We start from the raw sequence: 23,978 nt of genomic DNA, 5'->3' as shown, positions 1-23,978 counted from the left end.
CATCATCATCGCTCCTACATTCGGCTAGATCAAGAGTAAGACACACGTTGTAGTACCTGCATCACAATATTCCGAGAGCTGTAAGGCGTCTGTGGGACTCAGGGAGCGTCTCGCGCACAGCCCGTTCCCATCAGGGACACCTTTCCAAAAATCAAAGACAAAGTGGCGAAGGAAGCCAACAACGAGGATTCATTCCGGAGTTCGGAGAGCACATGGACCAACTTTCGTTGAACTCCGACGCAGGCTTCCCCGGATCGGTGTTCCGTAAATTCCGTCCGACTACGTACTCGAACTCATGGTGGACAACATAGGAAATAGCTTCGGGCCGCGCTCGGGAGCCCGTGAAAAGGCGTACCCAGCATCGCTTTCGAACGTTCCCGTCGACAGACAATTGTTCATTTCACCCCTCGAATTAATGGCGATGCGGTTTTGCGGACTCTCTCGGACCCTTTGTCCGCTCACACGCAGTTGCGAAAACGTGAGGGAACCAAATTATCTCTCGATTCGCAAGCGCGAGCTTCGATATCGAATGAAGCACAACTGTCGTATATACGATGGAATCCACACACTAGAGTTTTTTCGGAAATTTTCGAGATTCAGACTTGAATATTCTCGCGGCCTCTGTCTCCGGATATCGGGCGGGTTGAGGCGACCGACCGAATGAGCTCCCCAAGAGAGACCGAATAGAAACCACGGTGATAGATAATGCCCGGTTTTCGCATCTGTGAGACAACTAGATTTACTGCGAGGGTCGTCGAGCTGATAATGTTTCTTCTACGTGATATTCATTTTTCCTGGGGGGTTATCGCATCCGCAGCCCGCGCTGGATTTTTTTCCCGACGAAGAAGATCGAAATCTCCTCAAAGAAAGATCTCGGATGCCGGGCCTTGCATCGGGAGGGGGCCTTTCCATCAAGTTGCGTCCTCTTTGATCGAATCGGCGGCAAGAAGACTGTTCCTCATACGGAGCATGAGAGGCTGACTTCTCAACGACTCTCGATATCTTGCTCGGAATGAGGTCACGGCATGGAGCTTGCATACTCCGCGTCGAGAAGCTTAAATCCAATGGATGAAGCATGAGATTCCGGCTCCATAAAACGATTCGTAAACTCTGCATCGATCATTTAACCTTGAGGTTGAGACTCCAGAATTAATGGACACGAATGAGTGGTCAGGTTTTACCTGCTATTCCTGTTTTGAGTAAATGCTTGAATGTTCCGACGTTCGGGAAATTAAATGTTACCTGGTGTGTGTATCGAGCATTGAAGGGACGAATGTGTGTTCCCGTAATCAGAACCCAGGTGAATCGTTCTGAGAATAATTGTCGGAGTATCGATGGAGTCCATAAAACAAGATTTTTAAACACAGACGATCGTCATCGACAGATCGAACGAAACGCAAAGCTGTCGCTTGAAGTCGTCGTCCCCTCCATTTTTCTCTTCTGCATTTTCCGAGTATCGAGATCGTTCTGGTCGACTCTCTACTCCTTGGGCAGCGACTTGAGGATTGCGTGAACTTCCTCAGCAACGGCCATCAACACGAATTCGAATTGGGCTTTGGTTTTGACCATGTTGACCCTCTGGTCGCGCACGTGTTCTAGGGTGGCGGCCACGTCGATTTCTTTCGCGCCTTTTGCGATCCTGTTAAGCACCATGTCCATCAGAACGTAGGTTCCAGTTCGACCCGATCCATCGCTGCAGTGAACTACGATCGGACAGGATCTTCCGCGGTACGACCTGTTCACTTTGCGCCTGAAATCCAGGAGGGATTTCGTTGATGGTGGAATTCCGTTCTCGGGCCATGAGAGGAAGTGGAACTGGGTGACGGTACGGGTCTCTGACGTCTTGAGGTTCTTCAGATAGAAGCTGCGAACGAGGTAATCGTCGCACCACACGTGCTCGGAAACGAGGTGCACTTCGTAGAGACCGTAGCTTTCGGATCCTTCTTCGGGCCAGTAGCGATGACACATAGACACTCCGTTTTCCATGAGTCGGGTCAGCGTGACAACGACGACTCCGCCTTGTTCCCAGACCATCTGCGAGGAAAGTATGGAGAGAAGATGATGAGATATTCGGTTTCTCTCTGCCCCGGAGGCATTTTCCCCTCTCCCTTCCCCTCTTCCCGAGGACAGTACCTGCCAGAAATCCGCGGCCGTATGAGCCAGAGGTCCCTGTGTGGCAATATAAGCTGGGTTCCCAGGGTCGTGGTCAGTCTGTTCGCCGAAGGAAAGAAAGCACGGAATGAATAGGGAGCGAGGATGTCATGTTTCAGTAATTAATTACCTGTTATCCACAGTGGCGTAACGAGGCGAGTCCGTAGCCGCTCCGTAGGAAGCCCTGCCCGACAACCCCGACGGGAATGGCGAACCTTTCGTGAGCCGGATTTTCGAAAACGAGAGGTCACGGAGCGAAATACATGTTCCGTACAGTCGCAGTATTACCCGTTTCTAGCTTCCAAATAATTTTTTCCGCGATATTCACGGGACACTCGGAGAGCTGCGTAATTCACTCATTCAGTTCCGTCTAGAGGTCATGTGGTTCCGTCAGATACCTATTCAATTTTGAGAGTGCTCTACTTAGATCAATTGGGTATGTGCTGATAGGGAGATTCGCCTCTAGGAGTGGAACATTGTCCGGTCAGAAATCGCAAGCTCACTATCATGGGCGAGGAGAAATCCGGAGACGACTCGAATCGCGCTAAAATCGCCGATCTGCTAAATGTCTGGGTGCGATTGGGCGGCTCCAGACGATTGCTATCCGGGGCGGTCGACCATTTTCCTCTCGTTACGCCACTGATTGTGTGACTGGAATTTAGAAAAACTGACTCGTTCAATCGCCTTCTTTCTCCGGATTTACTTACGATCGCGGAAGCGTTCACGTAATCGGAACCGTTTGGATTGCTCGCGTCGTTGAGGATGACTCGAGAATGATCGTCTGGAATCGGGTGGAGAGAAACTTTATGTCGTTGACCACATACGGATTTCCATTACTTCCTCCCAAGGCAACTCGTTCAACATGCATGCCACCGAACGCGAGATTCCTCTGTCCTGGAAGGGTCCGGACATCACGAGGATCTGGACAGGTCGTGAGTAATTCACCAAAAAGAGATCCGTCCGGAAGGATGCTGTCGCAGATAAAGGAAAACCAGCGAACAGAAGACGGTCGCCGAGCGGTGACAATCGCAGCTGGTCGCGCAGCTCTCATGCTAGGATTGCTTCATGGGATTCCTTCGAGTGTACAAGAGTCCCGAGGGTCATTCCTCATTCTTCCTCGCAAAATGAAGACGGCAACGATGGAATCGCCGTTGTGAATGCGAGCAATGGGACTCCATCCGACCATCACTTACACGGCAGAGTATCTGGGTAGCGGTTCTTCTTGATGTTCTCTTGCTTTTCGGCCTGAGCCGTGGACGAGGGATCGGCTTCGTAGGCGCACAAACTCTCCCATTCTTCTTCCAGTCGGTTCTTCGACTTGATGTGATCTTCCATGTAGGACTGCATAGATAGAAATTATGCCTTATCACGTGAGCCGACGTTGTCGAAGAAAAAAAATGAATCTCAATGATCTCGTCCTCGTACGACTCGGCCGCGGTTGCGAAAATCATAGAGCACTGCGTCGTAAGAGCCGATTCGCGCTCTGAGTCTTCTAGAACAACTTACGAGAATCATGTGTCCGGTCGATATATCCATGCTCGTTGCCACGGGCTCCTCGCTCCTGGAATCAGTTTCGATAAGACTAAAACGAGACTACGTAATCCATCTTCTCCATTCCTATCAGCTTTTATATATAGAAGATGCGTTCCATTGTATCGCTGCTGAATATAGCATGGATATGGCTTGTTTTGCAGGGAGTTTCCAAACACTTTTCCACGAGGAGGAGCTTGCAACGGGTACGTGATGTCACGCGCATTGTTCATCGTACACGCATCCGCCCGCTGAATCAGAGCCCCGTATAATATTCAACACGGTTACGAGAAGGAAACTTGAAGCAGAAAGAGTTTTCCGCTCACCACGAGGAAGTCGACGAACGCGAGCTGTCCGACTGCTGAGAAACGATCTTGACTTTCTTCGGAGAACCTTGAAGTTTCCCAGACTCTAACGCAGCGGCCAGAGGGCTTTCCTTCCCAGAGTCAGCCATGCGCTGGCGGCACAGATCCTATCGATTCAATTATGAGCATCGGGTTAAAGCATGGACTCAGAAATAAGACCCGACGTCATCTATTTCCGCTTGCTCTCAAGCCCCATCAGGGCAGGAAATTCCGGTTAGCAGCACTCAGGAATTTCCTGATCAGGGCATCGCGTCTGACGTATATATAATGGACACAAGACTATGGGATTTCCAGAGTCCTGCTAACGAGTTTGAGGGCAGATGTGAGCGTTTCTTCCCTTAATGTCCGGGAAGAAATTCCTGTTCCCGACCTGGCATTCGGGGTCCTCACCTGATAGTCGAACTTTGCAAGGGGATCGTCTTCTCCATTCAAATTATGGAGCTTCTCCTTGCTGAGCTGATGTCGGCGGACGACGTATATGACGGATATTGCGAGGAGGACTCCGACTACAGACCCGCATACGACAAAAGAGAATAAAAAGAGATCGCCGTTCCGAGGTGCAATGAGCTCGTACTTCACGCCATCCCCAATTCCAGCTCTCGAAATCGTGAGGTTCGTTTTGTCTCGTACTTCCTGCTTGAGTTTATCTGCAAGAATGTGTTTTGCTCCGTGAGGTGGAATCCTCTGCATCGATTAGTATTCCATCGATGAGAAGATCCACACCATCCATTGGGTGTGCCGGGGGAACAAAGCCGAGTTTCATCAGAGGAGTTCTTTGGGAAAGTTCTCTGGGCTCTTATTCATCGCCAACCGCCTGAACCCACCGAGTCTGTTGATCATCTCTGTGGCGTTGATGCCTTTTTCATTCGGAAGAACCTTGAAAGCGACCTGGTCTCCGCTGAGACGCGATTGCGAAATCGTCCCGGTCGGAAGCTCGAAGAGTTTCTCTAAGGTGATTGTCAATCGACTAGCGTCCTCTTTGGTCACCGTACTGGGGATGGTCAAACATTCTGGGTCAAAATCTCCGAGACATTCTCATCGGCCATCTCGAGAGCAGGTCGGAAGTTCCCAAGTTCGATTGGTCCAGATGAGGCTTACGCCTATCCAGAGCGAGCCAGACCTCTCTCGCCGATCCTTTACCTTTTATCTACTCTCTCGATGCTGACGTAAGCCGTGCTTGAGTCGACGGGCTCAATACCGGCAGCGGTGCTGTATGGATCGAGCATCATCATTCCTTCTGCTTGGCGCACCGGGATTCGACTCAATGTCTCGTCGGGTATTTCCGCGCGCTTCTTACCGCCATTCTCTGGAAGGTACGGGGCAATTCCAAATTAGGAAGAGCTTCACCTGATAATTCCGCTCGACCCAAATCACCCGTCTCGACAATGACTTCGGCCGTATCAGACCAGGAATAAAACGAGGATATCGGGCCGCCAGTTAGTAGAAACCTGACGCAGCCCATCCACCTTTACTAGGAAGAGAGCTTGGATGGGCGCATTCTCGATCAGCATCAAGTGCCCTCTCCGCGGAACGGCCCGGAAAGGGATAGGTGGGAATGGACCGATCAGACGAGCGAACAGCGTGAGATCCTCACCGAAATCGTTGGATATATCCTCAGGATTGTCAACCTCATGGAGAAGTTCCGATTTCATTTCTCGCATGGCCTTGAGACGTCTCAGTTTCTGTGTCTGAAATGTCGTCATCCCCTGACTCGGGACCTTCATTTTGGAGTGTCGCCGGAATGCACGAAAGTAAGAGGGCAAACTGAAAACACACTTACATATTTGTCTACATCTTCCTCGTCGTCGAACTCGCGATAAAAATAACCTGGACCCGGTTTCTTGGTATCCAAGCGCATCGGTCGTCTGAAGGGATCAGCCCGGATCTTGATCTTATCAACAAAAACCGAGTTGTCTGGCGCTAGTTCCTCTAGTTCATAGGTGACAGCCTCATCGCTTACGCCAGGCTCTCCGTTCTGCTGGAAAGTCAAATAATAATCAGAGAATTGACGAGGGAATCCTCCCTGTGTCCTCGTAGAAGATTTCGGCGATCGATGACTGAATCCAACGGCCACGCGAGAGGAGGCTCCGAGGCACAGGCCCCGCAGCGTCCAGGAACAATTGGCGAAGCTTACCTGTTCTTTGGAATCAACCGAGCGTCTATTCTCTTCCTCGAATTCGCGGTCTACGAGCGAAGCTAGCTGCTGCAGAGTTGACGTGTCGCGTAGCTCAGGTTCGTCATCTTCTAGGAAGCTTCCCTTTCTAATGGGTTTTAAATTGTCGATAAAAGAGGAGTCTCTGACCTCTCCCAGATCATCTGAAATTCAGGGATTAATTTGAAACAGTCGCTTGAGAATGAATATTAGCGAGGCTACCAGCCTTCGTCTGGGGAACTCACCGTTTGAACTTCCCGTCGCCCACAGATTATCCTGAATAACTTTCGCCAGCGGGTCCTCGTCTTCTTCTCCGCCTTCATCTTGTTCTTCCTGATCTTTATCGAAGAGTTCCAGCTGCCTCTTGCGCAGTGTTCTCCGGAGCTCGTTTGCCTGATCGGTGAACGCGGCTATGGCTCCTAGACCTCTGAGTTGCCTTTCAGGATCCTGACCCTCCCCCATGATTGAAGTTGACGTCGACATCGGAGGAACGAAGACCTTGAATGTTTGGAGACCGACTCAGAAATCGATCGACATCCGATGGCCTCGACGGCTTGGTCGATCATTAAATTCTCTAAAGAATTAGTTCCTTCTGCCAGCCGAGCGAGACGGTTCCCTTCGACTTCATTTCCTCTCCCGTGGATCCCGGCATGCCTCGATAGACCACTTTATTCCCCGAAGCTATTTTCGCTCTCGATTCGGGAGCCGACAGAAACCCGAGAATCTCGCTCCGCTCCTTCGAATATTCGATATAGGAGGATTCCCATAGATTAATCCCGATCGAATCTGAACCCACCTCATCTGCATAGGTCTCGCCATCGTTCCGACGTGACTCGACACCAAGTTCGCCGGCGGAGAGGTTAGGTGTGTAACTGTGGGGTAGACAGCGGTTAGGCAGATGCAATTCCTGGGGGAACTAGAAAGCTACTAGATAGCCCGTGGTCAACGTACCGAATGTAAGCTTGATCTGCGGGGTCCACATTAGAGAGCTGCGGCTGCGACGGCGACGACACTATATCGTTGCTCTGAAAAGCGAACACGGTTCCTCATCAACAGCGACAACAATGATCCCAATGAAGCTCCCGGAGAAGGTACCGAGTTCGCTCAGAATTCAGAACTGTCCCAGACGGGTTCCCGGGGACAGAGGATGCCCAAAGGCTGACCACAACATTTCGGGCTCACGCATGTTCCCTCCTCCCTCGCGTTCCCGAATCCTCGTCTTGACGCGAGGATTCGTGTTTGGCTAAGTTGTGTTCTCCTACAGAATACAGGGCGTTACTTGCATGCAGGAGGACTGCACTATAATCAAGCGAGTTTGATGCCGACACGGGATGCAGATGTCCCGATTCAAGCGCCGACCAGCTTGCGAACTACACGAATCTACATTTCAAGCGGTCTGCTCTTAATTTGCAGACCCCGTACATCCATCGGCTCCGTCAGGCAAACACAGCTCACAACGTTCGTTGTCTAGCTCAGCTCGTCTCCATCCACACGAAACCGGGAAGCTCGCGAGTCGATAATTTGTGCATGATCGCTCGCTTTGAAAACTGATCTCTTCAATGATTCCCGGCATCGGAATACCGAGACAGGGAGCTCCGGAAGCCGGGACTTATGAGCCGCCGCGCCGCGAATATCCTGTCTGCGCGTCTCGATAGGGTATCGACGCAAAGAGTCTTCTCGGCTTATCGCAAGCCCGGGCTTTGTCTCGCTGAGCGAGGGAATCCCGATAAGGGGATCACCCTCCTTATGAATGGGAGCAGTTTAGCTTTTCCCCGAGGTGAATCTTGATTATCCGGCTGCGAGATCTCATAAACCTCGTGTATCTCATTGCCTTTTGGAGGAAGCATGGCAGTGAGGTCGTATAGTGAGCGTTTCTACGCAGCATTTCACGTTCGGGATATGAACGGACTATGATGAGCACGAATAACACGAGACGGAGAAGAGGAAGTTCGGGAGCCCGTGTGTTTGTGGAGCGCTCCCGGGACCCTTTCCCGAAGTCGCTCGGAGAATCTTATTAGGTCGACCGAGTTATTCCTTGGATAGGAGCTCGGCACATTGATCTATTTTGGAGGGGGGCCGGAAGGGCGAGACCTTATTTTCGCGTGGGTCGCGGCGATGCGCACTTTTTCTTCACTGGGGCATCGAGCGAGTACGCTGTCCGCCGATCTGTCCTTCGAGCATTCCTTGAAACTCATGGAAGGTGAGAATACATGGAAGGCACAGCGATACGCATCGCAAGGAAATCGTCGTACTCGGTGAGAGAGCCAAAGCCTGGCTCAACTCATGTCGCTAAAACAAAGGATTCCCGGAAGCGCCGACTTCCGATATATGATCCTCATCGAGCTTGGCTCGCATTGTCGGAAGAGCGATGTCTGGGACTCAGGACGTCCTGCTCATTGTTCGCATTTTTCCAGGGTTGATGGCGACGACCGACCATGGAACGGGATCTCGCGTGGGCTGCTGCTCTCGAATTCATCGAGTAGTAGCTCTCCCCCCCTCTTCTCCCGATATATCGATCCGGCTCGATATACTTTCTCTCATGCTAAAACTGCGAAGGACGCCACGAGCTCGTCGAGAAAAAGACCCGTATCCATCGCTTGATCTTCTGCAGTAATCGGTGAGAGGGTTCTAGCGATGTCCGGTTCCGTGTCAGTCCACCATCATGCAGTATTAGTTCGGCTTCGCACTCTCCCGCTCCTGTTACGGGAATCGCGCGGGCCTACGATGTGGTGGAGTATTCAATTCAAGGCGAAATTATCACTTACCGTCACGGGTTCGGTCAGCTTCAGAGTGTGGGTACAACAAGTCGGATCGTAATCCAGCCCCTCTCGAGCGTTTTCTAGTAAGCAACTTATGACGCATTGAGTGTATTCGTCTTCCCAGCGATAACCGTCCTTCCAGAGGTCCGCCAGAAGCTCTTCGAGAATTCTGGGGTTGACTGTTTCCGTTGAGAGCCAATCCGCGAGTTCGGAAGAGCTGCGACACGATCCAAACAACCCATCTTGTAGAAGGAGAAAAAAAACGACTTTAGCGTACCTGTCATCGTTGGATGTCCTTGCGTAAGAGATCGAATCCCGAATATGTCGCTACACCTGTCGCGCACACGTAACTAATTGTCTTATGTCATCTCCAGCCACGGCCAGGATACCGTCGTTCCCCGCTCAGACGTCATTAGAATGCATACAAATGAGCTCTTCAATGATGGGGGCGCAAGTGTTGCGTTGATCGAGATCATGCGTAGATCTTAATAAGGCGGGACGTTAGGTGGTATGCGCCCCGACTGGATCACTTTCAGACCAAGAGCTTCCGTATGCGGGCGTGGTTGGCTGTTCATTTTCATCGGAGTTCAATACCTGGCGATTAGCTTCGACCCTAATGACGATCGCCTGCAGGTCGGAGCCATCGGTGGGGCGTGCTGATAACTATTGTTGGCTGATGCCAGTCTCTGAACCATTTCGATTCACTACCTGTAATTCGAGCCGAAGCCCGCAACTCATGACCCGAACGGGAAACCGAGCGATCGCGTGGACAGGATACTACGGTCGTAGGTATCAACAAAGATCTCTTTGGCCGACCTCGAGGGATGCGGCCAATTTTCGCTAAATGATCCCTCTGAGACACATCCAGACGTACAGCGGCGGAGCGAATAAAATAGGAACGAGAATCTGTTCCGTGATAGACTTCTTCATACAGAGCAGGGAACGTTGTTTACGGCTTTCCACCGGGGATCAACAAAAGAACAAGCGGGGCTATCTTTCCAAGGTTCATGTCTGGAAAAACGGACGAAGTCTACACTACACCGAACGATTTCAGATGCAGCAATACGTCGCTCTCAACTTTCTACCGAGAGTCGCCGACTACAAACACGACAGACACAGTCGCGCCCGAGGGAATTGCAAGAGGGAGACAAACATGGACCCGTCTCGAGCAGAAGGGTAGCTTGACAAGTCGCATCCAGCTGTCGACGATAGGGACGATGTTGCTGCGTGAGTCGAATCCTGCATATACCACCGTCCGAATTCTTTCCCATGATTTCCTGGTTCGGTGGCCTCAATTACCCTGGCTGGAATGGATCCCCCCTGATTTCTAAGCTCCAGGCATCCGATCTGGATTCAGCAAGTGTAAGGTTTCCAACCACGATCCTGTGAGGCTTCATGCTCGCTTTCCTGTTCGGTTCTCAATCAGAGTAAACTCCCCCGCATATCTCTCTCGACAGTCATTCAGTCTATGGAGCAATGATTTGTAGATATCCCTCATTCGGCACTACCGAGCGCCGCGATTCTAGCTGCAAACGTTCCTCACTCACCGTTGAGACAATATTCTTCATCCGAGCAAATGGTGTCGTCGTACAGGCATCCTGGGGGGAACAAAGTTTCCATCAATCCAAATCCTAACGGAATGGCTCGATCATCTATCATTTGGAAAGTGTTGAATCGGACAACGGAAGAATCCGCCGGAATCGTTTGCCGGAGTTCATCCGCCCGATGAGGATTTATTCTCGTCAAGCTGTTTTGTTGTCGGCGAGAGTCGAGTGCAACCCGACACGATTACGAGCAGAGCGAACTTTGCAAACGTCTGCCAACGACCCCACGAAGGGTAATTATCACAAGACCTCTACCGAAAGCACTGGCTGAATCTCATTGGGGTTTATTGCTTGTCCTTCTCGCCCCGAAGCGCTACAATCGCTAGTCAAGGTCAAGGCGCAGGCAATCGCGACTTCGATCATTCGAGGGAGAGAGTTCTTCCTTTCCCGGAACGAACCTTGTCCCATGGAAGAATCTCGGAACGGGAAAGCCCTCAGATTCGGAATCTTCATCCCCGTAATCCTCTTACAATTATTGCTGGGGAATGATGGAGCTCTCCAGAGGAAATTGGTTTCTAATCTCGCCGCCGGAGCAGAGATGAACGAATCGGATGTTGATTCGCCCTGAACGTTCGTCCACTCATACCTTGCGAAACGAAGTCGCATGAATTATGACTCAACTGGCGGAATCAGCGTCAGACAGACTGCCATCTGACCATTCCAATAACATCACTCGCTCTCCGAAAGTCCCGAAGCTGCCTTCGTGAGCCACCAGCCCAACGTGACGCGGAGACTTTGGAATGCATTCTCCAAGCTCTCTTGAAGTCGGCTCTACACAGAGCTCCAGTGAAGCAAACGAACCATAAGGAGGCCAAGTCACGACGGAAATCTTCCGGCGGAGTCGCCGCGGCGACACGTAATCTGGCCATACGCCTTGGCACTCCCGGAACGTGTCATCATCGAGCCAGTGTCCCTGAATCGCGAAACGCGCGATCATATCCTCACGGATTCAGAGGAAGTTCTCCGAAACCCGTCTGACGTCTCTTGCTATGGGGTAGGTTCCGGTATTTCGTCGTTCGTCATAAGCTGCTTGACGCTGGCAGGGGCGTTCCCAGGATTTTTTTTTGGGGGGGCCAGACTAGGTTTCCGGGGGGCCAGAGATCCAAAATGATGAGGTACCCTCTACTCCTGCATTACGCAAGAAGAATTTTGGGGGGGCCATGGCCCCCTTGCCCCCCCCCCCTGGGTACGCCACTGCACGCTGGAGAGAAGTCGGAAAGCCTGCTAAGACGTCTGGTACGGTGTTATTCGAGCCATCGAGAGCAGGTGAGGCTCGGAAAAAGGAAAATGTTTCATTCTTCGCCTTCGGAGAGCAGGAAGAGGGAGCGTGGGCTCGTGAGACGGGAGCTGTTTTTTTCTGAACGGCACGCCGTGCAGGGAGAGGAGTAAGTTCCCGAGCTGTATGTTCTCTGTTGTATTTCACGTTCGATTGCGTTCTAACGAGTTTTTTCTTGATAAGCACAATGTTGGGGGCAACAAATTCGTTTAGTAGTACTTACCGAGACCATTAATTGCTTCGGCTGTCGCGAAGGCTAGAGTCGAGAGCGTAACGAGGGCGACTAGAGCCCATTGTTTACGTATTTCGAATTCTTTATCGTACATTCTAAGCGACGGAGTCCATAATACGGAGAGTGTTTTACCCTGTAATATACGAAAGAATGCCAGTTACTCTCGAAGGCCCGTCTGAGACGGGATTCCTCAGCACGAGAATTATGCACGTCGGAGGTGGGCGCTATAAACGATATGATATGTTCGCCTCACGGAGTGAATTCGACGAGCAGATATAACATATGAAAACCCGAAGCGGGAGAGCGGACCCCATGAGGCAGGGTCGCGTCGGTGCCAGACTGTGACTCGTCTGGTATGCTACGAGGAGCTCATCTGACCTCAGCGTGGAGGCCCGCGAATTCGTTGGATGAGGGACTTCCGATTTCCTGCGGGGAATCGGCTTTCCGTCTAGTGGTATAATGGCCTCGGTGACTCGAGACGCATACTGTTCCTTGCTGTGGACGTTTTGTGGAATGGACGGAGTCTATTCCATTCCTCAATGAGCCCGCAAGGCTCAGAACGGCCTAAAACGTCACAGACGATCATCGACCACTGACCGCGGGGCGACTAGGTGGATTCTCCGAAGTTAGGGCTCTGAGGCTTTTCTAACCTTTATCGATATTCTAACCGCCCCCGACGCATTTTCCTCCTCCGCCGCCCTTGCGCTTCCTCTCCTGTACTTCAGACAGCGCAGTCGACCCGCACGACGATTCCATTTGAGACATCCGAGGAAGATTATTCGGCCGATCAGGTTTACGAATCAATTGTCTCTCGCACAACGAGTCCATCGTAGCATTCTGCGTCTGAGAGAGATGCGTAATGCATGCAGGGAACTTGAGGCAGGAGCAGATCAGGTGATTTCCCACCGGAAGCTCGTTGAAGCTATATCCTACCGTCAACCGTAGCACCAGCTTAGCGAGCTATCAACGACGCAATCGCTTAGAAGTGGGTAGGACAAAACCCAATCACAGAGCCCCTGTCCTAGAATACTCCACGCATCTTGAGCCGGAGCAATTAGGAGGCAGACCTCAATCCGCGTCAGAGAGCGCTTAATTCACGGCTCACGGCCTTGTCGGTATTGGAGGACATACGCTCCTTCTGGCTCCTCATTGCGCAGGGATAGAGTCATTGAATCACTCGGCGAAGGAAAAAGAATAGAGTGAGTGGAAACCACTTTCGCAGAACGGCGCTACTCGAGCACCTCGCTTTGAGCTGCTTCAAAAAGAAGACTCAAGGAACTCTTAATCAGGATCAGACCGGAGCGCCAAGTCGGAGCTTCTTGAGAGCATTATTGAGGTCGCGGATCGCGCGAATCATATCTTCCTCGTTTTCTCGGTCAAGATATTCGGCCAGAGTTCGATCCCTCCACGGAGGTACGTCAGTCAGCAATGTCACAATGACCGTGAGGCGGCATTTGGCTGAGATTCCAGCCAAGATTCACATCACTTTGATACCAAGCTGACTCATGCTCGGTCCCGCTCGTGGAGTCGTGGAGAAGCAGGGGTTCACCTATTCATTTCCGCTGACAGAGCGTCGATATCTCTTGTGGGAACCGAGGTCTGGGAGCGACTGGGTAGTTGAGCGCAATTTCCGTGAGCGGCCCGTTTCCGGTACAGCTTTCAAAGGACAGATCGTCCGCCGTAATCATCCACACAGTGCGCATGCACGTGGGCTTTGTAGCGAGGATCAGACCTGATGTACGACGACGAGCATAAAGGAAAACTTACAGTGGTTCAAGTTCTCGTCGGCGCGCATTTTCCGCGCCACACGCCAACAACAGCGTCGTTTACGCTGCCGAGAGGGAGGAATTTCCAGTAAACAAGTTTCCTTTGTCCTTCACGTTCGTTCGGGAGTCCGAGAGCCTTGGTCCATCATGTCATCTCGTAATTAAATTCGTCGATTCGTTCCGACTCGAGATTAGATATTTTCTCTCTCCGTGAGCTCGGAATCTGTCCTTCAGAATCTCACGCCGCGTCTGCCTACGGTCTAGCTGACCGTATAAACTAAGAGGACTCGGAGGCCACCGTCAAGCAGCCAGAGCACGTGGAGAACTCGATCCGATTCAAAGCGCAGAGCTTTCCGAGAGATCCCGTCTCATTGCGGCACGCGAAACCATCGCTCCGCTACCCGATTTGAACTCCGAGCATTCTAGGAAAGGGGAAACCCAAGCCGCATAAAGCTCCCTCGGACGGTTTTTCTGCGCAGAGTATCCCGGCCGCTCCACTTTCGAGGTCAAGTCCAATGGAGAACCTGTTGAACTCTGTCGCAAGCAAATCGCCCGACGTGCGGCCAAACTCCCCGCGCATCGAAGCGGAACCGAAATAGGAAGAGAAGCGTCAGCCGATATCGAGAGATCTTGACAATGGGTGATCCTCGAGGCTCCTTCTTCGGATACCGATAGCAACAAAGTGTATCGAGCCTTCTGGATAGCCTCGCGCGGACTTCCGCTTGACTCCGGGGAGGGATGGCTTCTCTTTCGAATGCCCCGGGTGCGCGAAAACAATGAATGCCTACTCCTATTCACAAAAGCTCTTTTATTCAGAGCACGATCCTCACTTTGTCCGACTTCTGGCGAGCTCGGCGACCCTTCGCTTCATCGGACTCAACAGCCGCGGACGTTACTCCGCCCGAGTTATTTGCTCTCTCACGAGCACTTACTCTGTCGGGCTAGGAGTTCAAGAGCCAGCGATCAAGCTGGGAAAGTCTCGAAAACCTCGAAATATATGTCAAAATGGGAGAGGGAAGCAATGCGGTCCTCCCGCAGAGGGTGTTCCCAAGTAACCCGTTTGTGCTCATGACGTGTCACCTTGGCTTCCCTTCGCAGACGACAAGCCAGATAGAAAAGGAAGAGTGGAGACTCTAAGCCACTTTCCGAATCGCCCAGAAGAGGAGTAGGTCTATTTTCGGACAAAATCATCCTGTCAGCCATCGTTTCTTCACGGAGACCGAATCAGAGCCATCGGATGACCTTGAGATAAAAAAGCTCCAACGTTCGCCGAGGGAAAGATGACACGGATTCGATTGGGATCGGAACCTTGCTCTCCACATCGATGATTTTTCCCTCCTCGTTCCCGGGTGCTGACGGTTCGCGGCCGGTATCGACGATGAAGGTTATTGACTTACGGCTGGACCTCCAAGTGATTTTGGGCGAGAACTCCGGAGAGAACCGCACTCCTCCAGCTGAGCCCATGACGAGACGAGGGAAGCGTCGTCTGTTCTCCACCGATGCGATGGAGCAAAGCTTCGAGTCTTCCATTCTCACGTCCCAATGAATAATGCCTCCGGACCAAACGCTGCTTCAAGCGTCGCAATGGCCCCAGTCTCCCTCAAGTTGCTGGAAACTCGCTTTGTTTTCCACACCTACCCCTTCTAAGGCCGGATTTTACTCCTGTGTGACGAGTTTACGGATGACGCGATGGCGTGGCTTACGGCGCCAAACTAGAACTTTCGCGCATCCCGCTTCCACTCGTGATTCCCGCTACCCGACAGTGTGCTCATCAGCTGCTGTCCTCGCTGGAACGGGGCGAGGAACAAAAATTGCGCGTCCTCGTCCTCAAACCCGGCGAGCGAACCTTTTCAGGAAAGCATTGGAGCGCACCACCCAAAAATAGAAGATCCCAATTTCTCAAGGTACCGGAGCAGATCGGCACGTCGAGCTCGCGAGGCACTGCGTATTGCAGGGTGAATTCCACCAGGGTCGAGTGTCGGATCCGAAGGGCCCTCAGAATTCCCCGCGGATTTCATGTGCAGGCTCGCAGACCTGCTGCTGCTTCAGCTCGGGGCGGAATGATTTCCCTCCGTTAGCTCAGCTCGAAATTCGCATCGGAAGCTTTCCATGCTGCAGTTCGATGGGGACGCGAATAGATGAGTGATTGAAACGGGATACCAAGGTCACATTAAGGCGGACCATGATGATTTTGACCGGATCCAATCTTCCCTTCAGGACACCGTAGTTGACTATGCATGCCGAGGGCGACCAGCCGAAGCGACAAGTCTCTTCATTAGGAGCCCAACTGTCAAACACGGCCGGTGGAGTCCCGGCTTAGGTCGGATACTTTCGGTATCCGAGATGCGCTGAGATGAATGTTGTTTTCGCCTCGCAGAGACCCGCTCATGAGTCATTCGTTCGGAAGTTCATCATCGTGTCCTTGTGAAAACCGCGGCACTACTCGAGGTTGGAATCCAATGATCTTCCGGCGGTCGACGGGTGACGCTGAGAAACTCGAAGCCGCGAGGAGTCTCGTCCATTAAAGATATTCAATCGACAAAGAGAGCGGAGGCCCCCTCCGTAAGTCTATAGAGCGAAAGGTCGATTTGTGACGGCACATACGAAGCTTCCAATAGGCGAGACGGACGACGTTTTGAAGCGGCATCGAGCTTACGAGAAGGCATATGTGCAATGACCCCCGTCGTAAATAGGGAGCATCACGACGATGTCGATGCATGAATGACCCGAATTCTCGGAAGCTACATCGAGGAATCTCCGTTTAATCCTCGATGAAAGCCCGGTGCAACGGAGGGACTGACTCACAACTGGGACTTCGGTCCCAGGGGCTGCTCATGTCGATTGCATCACGGCATTACGAGATGAAACTCAACACGGCCGCAACAGTCGTGCACCCTCATGCGACGAACGCTTACCGCTCAGAGGTCTCGCCAGAGCGGAGCCGCTCACGTCGGGGAATGATGAAGTGCAGGACCGGAATTGTCTTCGCGCCCATGTGTTTGTCTTTCGCAGCTCGCTAGCGAGCTTAATCGCGAGCATCGAGGGACCTTTTCTTCCCTTAATCCCCGGAACCTGAGCGAGACACAATGCGGCCGATCTGGGAACCTCTGGCGGCGACTTCACTAGGCCAACGTTCCAGTCTGCTACGAACATGAGGCTTACAGATCTTTTTCCCCGGCCTGGTTTGGTAACGCTGTCTCGATGGTTAGAATAAGAAGTTTGTGATTCGGTGAAGACGCCGGCGCCACTTCGCGAAGTGCCACGAAGTCTCTTTGTTTCCCGTAGACTTGTTGGGGCAATCTCTAAGTTCGGCCAGACGCTGAGAGAGTAATCCGATTTGTTTTAGTGAGGTCTTCATTGTTGTTTATGGTTCTAGTCTCGAATCTATTCTGGGCCGGGTTTCCAGAGAGGCGGGGTGACTTTACTTGCGAACCGCCGCTCGCACCGCTGCGCGGATTGCCGAGGGTAGCGAGGTGCGAACAACGAGTCTGTGCTGTTTGCCGCCATCGTCAACTTTCAAAGCGTCCGAACCGCCGCCAGGAGGAGTCTATCGCTCGTTCCCGCGCTCTGTTCGAAACTCCTAAGACATAGAGATTCCTCCGCATCGGTTGACCATAGTTTATCACGTCATCTCGTTTAGGATCGATACGCGTCCTGCCAACAGCGATCTTATTCCAGTCGTGTGTACACAATCGCGCGCACACGTAACTTTCGCCCGCGGCGGGGAAACGTGTGAACTATCTGATATTTGTGCATCGAAACTTTCGACAAACAGCTTCCTGATCCAGAGCGAAGATAGATTCGAAGTTGACACAAGCAGAGGTATCCCCTTCGATTCGCCACCATATACCAATCGATCCTTCGCTTCACATGAGATCTCAAATCAGTACATGGGGACGGCCGGAGCGATCGTCATCCGGCTCGGGAACGCCGATTAAACGCGTTACCATGGGATCCTTTGCCGGTCTTCCTCGGGCTCGCTTCTCATCCGAGAATTCTAAGGATTTCATTTCGGCGATTTCTCGGGCTAATCTCGAATGTCTCCTCGCAGTCGTTGAGCTTCCATGAAGTCGACCCAATGAGTGCAATGGGGTCACGAATGAAGCGGCGAAGAGGAAGCGCGGAAGATTTATGGAGCGAAACAATGGGAAGGCTGAAGCGAAGAAACGCTGCCATTGTTTCAGCGATGTTTCATTGGACGGAGGATACGGTCGGCATTCGACGAAGAGTCCGATACGATCTCTCCAGCTCTCTCGACCCGGGACTATCAGTTACGCCATATGTTCACATATTGGAGGGACTGCAGATAACTATAGCCTCTCTTCACGAGATCCTCCCGTCGAGTTAGAGCTCCCGCTACACAAGTTGTCGATTCTTTTCGAAAAGACCGACGGAGAACAGGCGAATAACAGGAGCTCCGGATCCGAAAACCACGTGCATTCTCGTCCCAATTCGGAACGACTTCCCACTATGCGACACATAAATAGAATATTTAATCCGACTGACTGAGAGAGTACCGCTTTCATAAGCGGCGGATTGCTCGTGGGTGCACCAGTCACCCGAGGAGCTGCGGGCTTTTGTGTTGAGTCAAATTCAGTAAAGTTCCGGTTCATGTTACATGAGAAGAGAGAAAAGTCTTCCGAGCTGACAGCTCGCTTTTTGAGTGGTTCATGAAAGGAAGCAGCACTTCGCCGAGACAAGGAAGAAGTTGATAAAGGTCTCTTGAGGGAACTCTGGAAATGTCCACCTCGGAGCCCGGGAGACAGGAGGCAGCTGGGGTCGCTGCAGGTGTCTCGGAGGTCTGTACACCGTCATCTGCCTGGAAAACTATGTTTCTCTCTCGCAGCCAAATTTTTATCTCCCCACCGAGTCCTATGAAGCTGACAAGAGGGGCGGGAAGCGAGATACTTGAAGAACGGGAACGGGAGACGCTCCTAACCTGAATAAAAGTTCAAATCTCCGGTGACGAGCGACAGCCAGATCGAATCGGAAGTGCTTCGATTCCCTTGGGTTTGGCGGCGCTCCCGAATTATCTCCGCTCACATCAGGGAAAGCTTTCGGCAGTCCTCTCATTCCAAAGAAACTATGCGGACATCCGGAAAAGCTCTAAGCTCCAGCTAGAATGTAAATCGGACTCCTCCGAGGCTCGACGAGCGACAGAGCATTTCTCACGATGCTGCGTGCCCTGCGCTCCGTCGGTACTCAGCTCGAAGGAAGCGGGACCGCTTATCCTCCCAGATGTCGAAGACGAGTTTTCGTATAGTGACACGATCAGATGTCATCGTGAGATCCGTTCAGAAGCGTGATCGGAGAGAATTATGGGAACGATTATCGATATCCTCAGCTCCCGAGTGCTCCTCAGGTCAGTCGTCGATCACGAATCGGAGGCGGAAACAAAGCGAGGTTTCCGGTCACCGTATCATATGCGATCTCCAAGAGGTCGGCGGGAGCAGCACGTCGGACTGAAGAGACTTCCGAACCTGTTCTCTTAGAGTCACCGACATGTCAACTACGGGGACTTCCCAAATCACCCTCCGGAAACTGTGGAGAAGGCACACGATGAGCTAGAACATCGAGTTTACTTACAATTTATGGCAATATGTTGGACAAGACGCTGTGCACACTTGTAGAGGAGTCCTTTGCAAAACATCGGCAAACCAATGGGGAGCTGACGGTCGCAGGATAAAGGCCAGCTGAGGACGCATGCGCGTGCTGACGTCAATGCTCTCCAAAGGGATGCAGGGGGCGCGATATCCTGGCGCCAAATACGAACAACCCCCGCATTCATCGAACAGGTGGTCGTCGACTTTGTGAGTGGCGATGTTGGACAATTCATCCCGATGTGCAGGACAGAAGACTCTCCGGCGAGGGAGAAGTCCTCACGAACCCCTTGCGTGGTTCAGTAATGCTATAGGGGTCACGCGAGCGCGATGAAGTGACATTCGGACAGCTTCAGACGAACAAAAACAGCATTCACAGAGCCATACGTGTCGACAAGCCGAGTCCATGATCAATGATGTGACACATCGGGAACGTTGGTCAGCGGTTCCCACGACCTGCTCACGATTTCATCCGGAAATTGACCATTTGAAGCTCCCGGGTTCTGCTCCTGAGCATTCTCTCGCCTAATCAGAGTCGTGCTCCCCTTTCCCGGAGAATCATCATACACTATAAAGGCTCAGACAATTATTGGCCGGCGATTTCTTGATCGCTGGGTGAGCCGAAGCTGCGCATCAGCCTGGCACGTGGATTGCAAGATATCTTCCATGAAGAATCTTGCCTTCCAGTTTTCATGGGATACCGTGTAGAACAAAACCGTGAAACCTGATTGGAGGTATCATCTGTGGAATATTCACCTATGGGACGCCTCTTACCGCAATATCATTGCCGAAGATCAGATCATCCGGGTTTCTATTCTAATTTCCCGTTTGTACGATCTCAGCCGGAATATCACGGGAATAACTCGCGACCATACATAGATTCGATCGATGGCCACCGTATTATATATTTTTGAGCCTTACTCGGGAATTGAGTCAGCAGACCTCGAGAGGGGGTAGATCGTCGAGCATCGTCTGGAGTCACGAACTTCTCTCGGCTCTCGACTTCCTGTGAAACTGCAAGCTTGGCTCCACAGGGATATGAATCCCCGGTTACCGCCCTGGCAAGAAGCCTCGACGAGTCCCAATGCCTTACTTCCTTTCTTCATCAGAAGTCGAGGATGGCGGAGATGCTAGATTTTTTTAGACGAAAAGGGAAATCGGATCTCCGCCGTCTCCGAAGCCGAATATCGTTGCAGAAGGAACCGACCCGGCCTACGATTTGTTTTCAAACCCCGCCGCGAAGGCCGTGAGACTTGAGACGCTTTGTTCTCGAAGATAAGAGCTCGAAGCTTCGCGTATTGGACTCCGGTCTTGATGAGCAAGGGCCGACGTCCACGACCCAGGGAGCTCCGAACGACGCGACGCATTCACGGATCTCGGGCTCGGTTAAGGGCTCAAGAGCCGACAGGAATGAAACACGCCGTGACGGACCACGGGGGGGGGGGGCCACGCGGGTGCCGGCTCGGTCTTCAAAGCAGATCTCGAGCACAAGAATCAAAAAACACGATCAGCCTTCTTCGATTCCTTCACAAAAAAATGTTATGCGAAGGCGAAGCGGACGCTCCGAGGTCGTCCGAAATGTTCGATGAATCGAGCTCCAGAGAGACCGAAATCGACAGGACCGGGATGACTGTTGGCAACCATACGAGAAGTATACGACCGAGAAGCCGAATTCTGTCTCCGGGATCGCTGATGAAATCGATGAGGGGGAGACAGAATTAGAAGCGAGAGCGGCAACGGCTGAAGAGGCGACGTTACATCATAAGTTGTTGAGAATAATCATAGAGCGACTGAAAAACAGAAATTCCCCAAATTCCCCGAGGGTTCCCCTTTACCACTCACGTTCCCTCGCGGCGAGAGATAGATCTAGTTATACAATCAACTCAGAACGCGTCACATATGGAAGCATGCGACGAACCACCCCAGGATATTTTCGCTCTTCCGGGAGAAAGCACGAGGGAAATTCGTTTCGAAGGCTCAGGGGATATATCTCAGTCCCTCCGGAAGATATATTGGACATCGCGAAGCGGATCGAGAACGTTCTCCGAGAGTCCGACTTCCGAGGAAGTCCCGTATTTCGCGAGCTCCGAATAGGAAGGGTAGCTTTTCAGACACGAGTGCTTACCAGGGAATCGAATCTCACAGGCTCCAGCGGTGGGCTCCTAGACAGCCCGATTCATCCATGGGATTCACCTTTTGGGATGAACATCCGATTCCAGTAGTCCCCTGTAATGAGGCCCCGGAATGTGTGGGTGCGTTCACCGACGTCACTCGGAGAGACCCCGAGCGGAGTCTGGTATGCTGCTTCCCACCGGATTGATATGATTGCTCCGCGCATTCGAGGTAAATTTTCAGTCTCATGAGAAATATTTTCCACCAAATGACGTCTTCGATCATGTGAGGAGACTTGCGCCCCGTCTGCACGCGGCATGGTTCCTGTTCGGAATGCGACTGAGGAGGTGCACTAGGAGGAAGTAGAATTTTCCAGGAGACTGATGCTCGATCTATCCGCCTCCACGAACCAGAACGTCTGCTTGGCTGAGAATGCGACCGAAGGAAGGAAGAGATCATTTCCGGCATCGGCGGGACAAGATCACCCTAGAAGTCGGAGAGTGCTCTAGAAAAGCGTCAATGATATTCAATACAGCGCCATTTTATTGAGAATTCTTCGAGAGGAATCGAATCGTAGAACCGTTCCGGTCTGCTCTCGAGGAGAAGTCAATGGAGCTTTCGCTTTGCCAGGTTGTCCCGAGACGAGGATCTTGGCTTGCGGTAATAGCGAACTTATGAGTGTTTGGAACTTCGGACAGTCTGGCGTCCGGCGAGATCTGCTGAGCCCCACGCAACATGAACCTATAGGACAGGCTTGATACTGAAACGCATTCGGTACATCTCCCCGGCCGGCCCTGCGAATAGTTTAGAGCTAATAGTTTCCGGATCAATGGATACTACATTCCTGACGCCCAAGTGATCCTTGATTACGCTCATGCCGTCACAGGCACAACAGTCGAAGACATGCGCGGGAGTCTCCGATGCCCGACCGTAGGCGGGTCCACATGCTAGAGTACTCTGCAAGGCGCGTTTCAAGTCGTGCTGGAGCGTGATCTCGCGTGATCCGATGTATTACGGCGCGATCTAGGGTGAGTCGACTCGAGATCTGATTGGATCACGAAAAATTGCGAGATTCCGACCTCATGGCGCCCTGTCAAAGCAAGCCGGCAAGGATCGGTATCTGAATCACGTATGTCCGGTAATTTTGAGTCACCAAATAGAATCCTCACTGCTTCCGCAGGCAGAGTCGCTCTATGCTGTAGCGTCCCGTGGGCTCGTCAGCTCCACTAGGCCTTGAAAGCATGAATGAGCCCCTAAAGGAGGATCCGGTGAGCTTCAACGTTCGGACCTAGGCTTTCCGTAACTCCAGACTCTGGGAAGGCTGTTTCGAGAATATCTTCCTCGCTTCGACCGTTCCTGTTGCCCGTGCCTGATGCAGACAACCGAGAAATTCGTGAGAATGTCACGGTGTCCTTCGGGGAGCCACTCCTGGGACGTCTGAGAGTCAAAAAGCTCCGAGAGCGTGGCTATTCCCAAAAAATTAGAGAAGACTCGGCGGGACGCGATCGATTCTAGCATTCTAGCCGAATTCGACGCGCCGCTGACCTCCGGATCAGCATACATGGCTTCTGCGAAGGCGGCTACTATGTATCCGACGGGATCGAGCTCATCAAAGGACAGAGGCGGACCCTGAGCCAAGAGCTCTCGAGCGACCAGACAGTCCCCGCGCACACGCCAACATCATCACATAGAAATCTCGGCTCGCATCATTCCAGCGACTTCCACACAACACTAGTCCGACGAGTCCTCCGTCTCTGCATTCGAGCCACGACAAGGCTTCGCAATCGCGGTCATCGACCGCAATAAAGGTTTTCTCCCAACATGAGGCCCTAGGGGTGACAGCGAACAAACGCGGTATTTGATGAAACGAAGGGTTCTCCGCCGAGTCTAGCCACGACTCTGAGGATTGTCCGAGCGCCAGACTTCGGCGGAGGCTCCGACAGGAAGCCGAACCCGGTGCGCTGTTATGCAGGAGGTCCGCGAGTCCAATCATCTCAGCCTCATTCTCAGGGAGAACTGCTTCATTTCTCCGGGAAACTGAAAACTCGGGCGAACGCGCAGAGTCGTTCCAGGGAATCAAGGCCGAGAGGGAACTTGGCTCGAATCGACGTGAGATTTCCACCATAGACGAATTTCCTTCTTGTGTTCTAGGATTCTAGAAGGTACTGCAGTGAAATCTCGTCGCAACAAGCCTCGGGGACCGGCAAAAGCTGCTCCTTGTAACGAAAGTTAGCTTCAAGGATACACGTTGCAGTGAGATTTCACTGCAATCCGTCGAAGTCGCCAATATGATCAAGCTCCTCCGTCACGAAGAAATCAAGAATCGATGTTCATGGTGACGGAATTGTGCTGCTCCCTCCGGTCGTTTATCGGGTTTCGATGAGCCCCGAGAACTGAAGATGGGTTTTATCCTGCGCTCGAAGTATGCGCG

The 23,978-nt window shown here is 52.1% G+C and overlaps 1 protein-coding gene across 1 annotated transcript; it reads right to left on the bottom strand.

Moving 5' to 3' along the window:
* Window positions 1-1,328: 1,328 nt before the first annotated feature.
* Window positions 1,329-19,483, bottom strand: IA-2 (tyrosine phosphatase IA-2). Its single transcript, XM_003743319.3, has 19 exons — window positions 19,422-19,483; window positions 12,061-12,202; window positions 10,505-10,555; window positions 8,964-9,199; window positions 7,150-7,223; window positions 6,995-7,070; window positions 6,444-6,696; window positions 6,181-6,362; window positions 5,827-6,024; window positions 5,500-5,734; window positions 5,187-5,352; window positions 4,871-5,037; window positions 4,437-4,693; window positions 4,008-4,153; window positions 3,658-3,712; window positions 3,345-3,492; window positions 2,859-2,932; window positions 2,134-2,211; window positions 1,329-2,034 (listed from the first exon to the last, which is right to left on the bottom strand). The coding sequence occupies exons 2-19, from the start codon at window positions 12,161-12,163 to the stop codon at window positions 1,480-1,482; spliced, it is 3,054 nt and encodes a 1,017-aa protein (XP_003743367.1). The 5' UTR covers window positions 12,164-12,202; window positions 19,422-19,483; the 3' UTR covers window positions 1,329-1,479.
* Window positions 19,484-23,978: the final 4,495 nt, after the last annotated feature.

The sequence above is a fragment of the Galendromus occidentalis genome, unplaced genomic scaffold, assembly GCF_000255335.2.
Source record: "Galendromus occidentalis unplaced genomic scaffold, Mocc_1.1 scf7180000077442, whole genome shotgun sequence".
Classification (NCBI taxonomy): Eukaryota; Metazoa; Arthropoda; class Arachnida; order Mesostigmata; family Phytoseiidae; genus Galendromus; species Galendromus occidentalis.
The sequence above is the reverse complement of the archived record's forward strand: the minus strand, read 5'-3'. Positions and strand labels throughout refer to the sequence as shown.

Excerpts from the sequence above, each read along its gene's own strand:
- IA-2 (XM_003743319.3), bottom strand. The coding sequence starts at position 12,163 with ATGTACGATAAAGAATTCGAAATACGTAAACAATGGGCTCTAGTCGCC. Across the intron at positions 4,154-4,436 it reads TTGCAAAGTTCGACTATCAG|GATCTGTGCCGCCAGCGCAT; the intron begins GTGAGGACCCCG and ends TTGAATCGATAG. Across the intron at positions 2,035-2,133 it reads CGGCCGCGGATTTCTGGCAG|ATGGTCTGGGAACAAGGCGG; the intron begins GTACTGTCCTCG and ends CTTTCCTCGCAG.